This window comes from Physella acuta, unplaced genomic scaffold (assembly GCF_028476545.2).
Source record: "Physella acuta isolate Inbredline_101_S28 unplaced genomic scaffold, ASM2847654v3 ptg000494l, whole genome shotgun sequence".
NCBI classification, from domain to species: Eukaryota; Metazoa; Mollusca; class Gastropoda; family Physidae; genus Physella; species Physella acuta.
In genome coordinates this window covers 1,402,455-1,407,379 of record NW_026732013.1, presented here as the reverse complement: position 1 = coordinate 1,407,379, position 4,925 = coordinate 1,402,455, and the positions used below count along the sequence as shown (strand labels likewise).

The 4,925-nt window shown below is 54.2% G+C and overlaps 1 protein-coding gene across 1 annotated transcript; it reads right to left on the bottom strand.

The window, feature by feature from the left end:
* Window positions 1–970: 970 nt before the first annotated feature.
* Window positions 971–3,367, bottom strand: LOC131944498 (proteoglycan 4-like). Its single transcript, XM_059305166.1, has 2 exons — window positions 3,323–3,367; window positions 971–2,998 (listed from the first exon to the last, which is right to left on the bottom strand). The coding sequence occupies exons 1-2, from the start codon at window positions 3,365–3,367 to the stop codon at window positions 971–973; spliced, it is 2,073 nt and encodes a 690-aa protein (XP_059161149.1).
* Window positions 3,368–4,925: the final 1,558 nt, after the last annotated feature.

Sequence of the window (4,925 nt, the reverse complement as noted above, 5' to 3'; positions counted from 1 at the left end):
GTCGGATTATGTTGACCGGATTACGGATTATGTGTGTCGGGTAACGGATTAAGGGGATGGCGTGAAGTGTTTGCTTTATGAAACTTTTTTTTACAGGTGTAGCGTCAGGTAGTCTTGTATGGACCTCGTCTGGATACAGTCACATGACTGATGGACCATGACTGATAGTCACATGACTGATGGATACAGTCACATGACTAATTGACCATGTCAGAATACAGTATCCACTAAGTCTGGTGCATGTTGGTCGATATTGAACCATAGATCAAACACCAACCATTTGTCCACGAAAAAGGTTTGCGCGTTTTATTTTACCGTTTCCCCTAAGGCAGGCCGATGACGTCACCTACCTGGCGGAAGTGGCAGCACCAGGTGCAGCTGACGTCTGCTGCTCCACAACTTCCGGCCGCCTCGACCCAGCGACTGCAGACGTTTCAGTTTAACCACTGCCCCACGGGATACCCCGCCACCCCGGGGTGTCCTCGCACCCCGACGTGCCCACACCACCCCAGGGTGCCCCCACCACCCCAGGGTACCCACAACACCACAGGGTGCCTCCACCACCACGTCAAAGATTAACCAGCAGCCCATGGGACCCCCCCCCCCCCCACACACACACACACCTCTCCCCCCCCCCCCCCCCCCTCCCCCAGTTATCAAATGTCCTCAATAACACCGTGCCTTGATGAACTGCGACCAGCCAATTTTACCTGTCTGCAAACAAAACTCGGTTTTAAAATTTCCCAAAGTGTCGATCACGTGATGCTGGTGAGCAGCTTTGATGTGGCGCGTGCTGTTGATTTATACCGTGCTTGCATCACACTTGGGAAAACACATTGGCGTGAGTTAAAATGCCAGCACACGAGGGACACACGTGCGGCCTGTTTGTATCAAACCTGCAGACGATAAGTTAGCGCGTGTCGTGTGGGGGTAAACAGGGAGGCCTGGGGGTGAGTCGGGTCTTGTCAACTCACGGGGAGATAGCAGGTCTTCGGCAGGTCTTGGGCAGATTGGGGGCAGATCTTCTGCAGGTCTTGGGCAGGTTGGGGGCAGGTCTTCTGCAGGTCTTGGGCAGGTTGGGGGCAGGTCTTGGGCAAGTGTTGGGGGCAGGTTGGGGGCAGGTCTTGGGCAGGTCTTGGGCAAGTGTTGGGGGCAGGTCTTGGGCAGGTCTTGGGCAGGTCTTGGGCAGGTCTTGGGCAAGTGTTGGGGGCAGGTTGGGGGCAGGTCTTGGGCAGGTCTTGGGCAAGTGTTGGGGGCAGGTCTTGGGCAGGTTGGGAGCAGGTCTTGGGTAGGTTGGGGGCAGGTTGGGGAACAGGTTAGGGGCAGGTCTTGGGCAGGTTGGAACAGGTTGGGAGCAGGTTGGGGGCAGGTCTTGGGCAAGTGTTGGGGGCAGGTCTTGGGCAAGTGTTGGGGGCAGGTTGGGGGCAGGTCTTGGGCAGGTCTTGGGCAAGTGTTGGGGGCAGGTCTTGGGCAGGTCTTGGGCAAGTGTTGGGGGCAGGTTGGGGGCAGGTCTTGGGCAAGTGTTGGGGGCAGGTTGGGGGCAGGTCTTGGGCAGGTCTTGGGCAGGTTGGGAGCAGGTCTTTGGCAGGTCTTGGGCAGGTTGGGAGCAGGTCTTGGGCAGATTGGGAGCAGGTTGGGGGCAGGTCTTGGGCAGATTGGGAGCAGGTCTTGGACAGGTTGGGAGGAGGTCTTGGACAGGTTGGGAGCAGGTTGGGGGCAGGTTGGGGGCAGGTCTTGGGCAGATTGGGAGCAGGTTGGGGGCAGGTCTTGGGCAGATTGGGAGCAGGTTGGGGGCAGGTCTTGGGCAGGTCTTGGGCAGGTTGGGAGCAGGTCTTGGGCAGGTCTTGGGCAGGTTGGGAGCAGGTCTTGGGCAGGTCTTGGGCAGGTTGGGAGCAGGTCTTGGGCAGGTCTTGGGCAGGTTGGGAGCAGGTCTTGGGCAGGTTGGGAGCAGGTTGGGGGCAGGTTGGGGGCAGGTCTTGGGCAGATTGGGAGCAGGTTGGGGGCAGGTCTTGGGCAGATTGGGAGCAGATTGGGGGCAGGTCTTGGGCAGATTGGGAGCAGGTTGGGGGCAGGTCTTGGGCAGGTTGGGAGCAGGTCTTGGGCAGGTCTTGGGCAGGTTGGGAGCAGGTCTTGGGCAGGTTGTGAGCTGGTTGGAAGCAGGTCTTGGGCAGGTCTTGGGCAGGTTGGGAGCAGGTCTTGGGCAGGTTGGGAGCAGGTCTTGGACAGGTTGGGAGCAGGTCTTGGACAGGTTGGGAGCAGGTCTTGGACAGGTTGGGAGCAGGTCTTGGACAGGTTGGGAGCAGGTCTTGGGCAGGTCTTGGGCAGGTTGGGAGCAGGTCTTGGGCAGGTTGTGAGCTGGTTGGGAGCAGGTCTTGGGCAGGTCTTGGGCAGGTTGGGAGCAGGTCTTGGACAGGTCTTGGGCAGGTTGGGAGCAGGTCTTGGGCAGGTTGGGAGCAGGTCTTGGGCAGGTTGGGAGCTGGTTGGGAGCAGGTCTTGGGCAGGTCTTGGGCAGGTCTTGGGCAGGTTGGGAGCAGGTCTTGGACAGGTCTTGGGCAGGTTGGGAGCAGGTCTTGGGCAGGTCTTGGGCAGGTTGGGAGCAGGTCTTGGGCAGGTTGGGAGCAGGTCTTGGGCAGGTCTTGGGCAGATTGGGAGCATGTCTTGGGCAGGTTGGGAGCAGGTCTTGGGCAGGTCTTGGGGAGGTCTTTGGCAGGTTGGGAGCAGGTCTTGGGCAGGTTGGGAGCAGGTCTTGGGCAGGTCTTGGGCAGGTCTTGGGCAGGTTGGGAGCAGGTCTTGGGCAGGTTGTGAGCTGGTTGGGAGCAGGTCTTGGGCAGGTCTTGGGCATGTCTTGGGCAGGTTGGGAGCAGGTCTTGGGCAGGTTGGGAGCAGGTCTTGGGCAGGTCTTGGGCAGGTTGGGAGCAGGTCTTGGGCAGGTTGTGAGCTGGTTGGGAGCAGGTCTTGGGCAGGTCTTGGGCAGGTTGTGAGCTGGTTGGGAGGAGGTCTTGGGCAGATTGGGAGCAGGTTAGGAGCAGGTCTTGGGCAGGTTAGGAGCAGGTCTTGGGCAGGTCTTGGGCAGGTTGGGAGCAGGTCTTGGGCAGGTTGTGAGCTGGTTGGGAGCAGGTCTTGGGCAGGTCTTGGGCAGGTTGTGAGCTGGTTGGGAGGAGGTCTTGGGCAGATTGGGAGCAGGTTAGGAGCAGGTCTTGGGCAGGTTAGGAGCAGGTCTTGGGCAGGTCTTATGCAAGTGTTGAGCAAGTCAGGAGCTGGTTGCGAGCTGGTACCTACCTCGTCCTGCTAAGGTATGGTTGGCACATCTTTAACTGGATACAGGGTAGGCAAGACAGAGCCAGCTGGGTGGCTGGATGCCCATCATTTCCATCCTACCATCCTCCAACTGTTGCCAGAAACTTATTTAAACTGAGTGCTTTCATAGGCAAACTGCACTCGCTAATCCTATCAACCCTATGTTTATATTGTTTCAATAAAAGTGAGGTAGCGAAACGCACGGATTTACATTGGACAGACAAAACCCAACACTACCACACGCCAAACTACCAGCCGTACGGTACTTGTGGTCACTCCACTGATGTTTGTTTTTGGCGTTTGGCGTTCATCAAGCGGACAAACGTGGGGGACAACTCCAGCTAACTCAATAAAACAGCAGAGTTATCTGTCGTGAGGGAATTCTTTGCGGTGAAGCGCCATCTAGCGGCACAAATGTACTATCACAACACTTAAATCTCGCGTCTCCTGACTCTTAGCATACAGAAGTAGTGGCGACTCTAGCAGACCGAGTTAGTGGCGACTCTAACATAGAGAGTTAATGGTGACTTTACAGAGTTAGTGGCGACTCTAACAGACAGAGTTAGTTGCAACTCTAACAGAAAGAGTTAGTGGCGACTCTAACATATAGAGATAGTGGCGACTCTACAGAGTTAGTGGCGACTCTACAGAGTTAGTGGCGACTCTAACATAGAGAGTTAGTGGTGACTCTAACAGACTGAACAGTCCCACATGGAAACACACCCGACACACTTGTGACCAACCAGAATCGTCTAGAAAACATGGGGCAGTGAGCAACAGTACACCAGTAAGGTGTGAGGTGGACTCACATTTTTATCAGAGCTGAGTGGTGGATGTACTTCGTAATAGAGGATTTCAGATTTTGGAGATACCCCAACAATCAATAGAAGATACTCGACCAATCAATGAAAGATACTCGACCAATCAATGGAAGATAACCAATCGTAATGCTAAAGATTTGTGTCTATATTGTTTAACTCTCCCAGCCCCCCCTCGCTCCCCTCCCAACCTGTAAGAGTATCATTGATTGTTATTTCTTAGTCCGATCTCGGCTATGTTGTCATCTAATTAAGACAGGCTAAAGTTAACACAGCAACAACTGCTAGATCGTAAAACCTGTTCAAAATCTGGCACAACTTCAACAAAATCTCGATCAAGGCATGCAGTGCATTCTGTTCAGTTTAAGTTCAAAGTTATCGAACTGTCTGGAACTTTCTAGAACTTCAAATAAGTTTTAAATCAGACACTAATTACAGGGGCGACAAAGTTTGAAACAGAAATGGGATAGATTTTTTATAAACCACAAAACGGTGGGTACATCTAAGTGTCCCAGGGCGACATGAAATGGAGGGGGTCGATAGGAGAGATAGCGGTGTGTACAAGATTAAAAACAGACTAGATGGGACAGAAAACTGTAGTGTGTGGGGGGGGGGGCGGATAGGGGGGCTTTAACGGGATGCATCAGAGATACTGAGAAAAAATTTTATTTGTAGGTGCCGACACTTCATGCACCTGAGCAACAGTATTCTGTGCTGCTTTTGTCTAAAGGAATATTTTGGGACTATTTTGGGACTATTTTGGGACTATTTTGGGAATATTTTGGGAATATTTTGGGAATATTTTGGGAA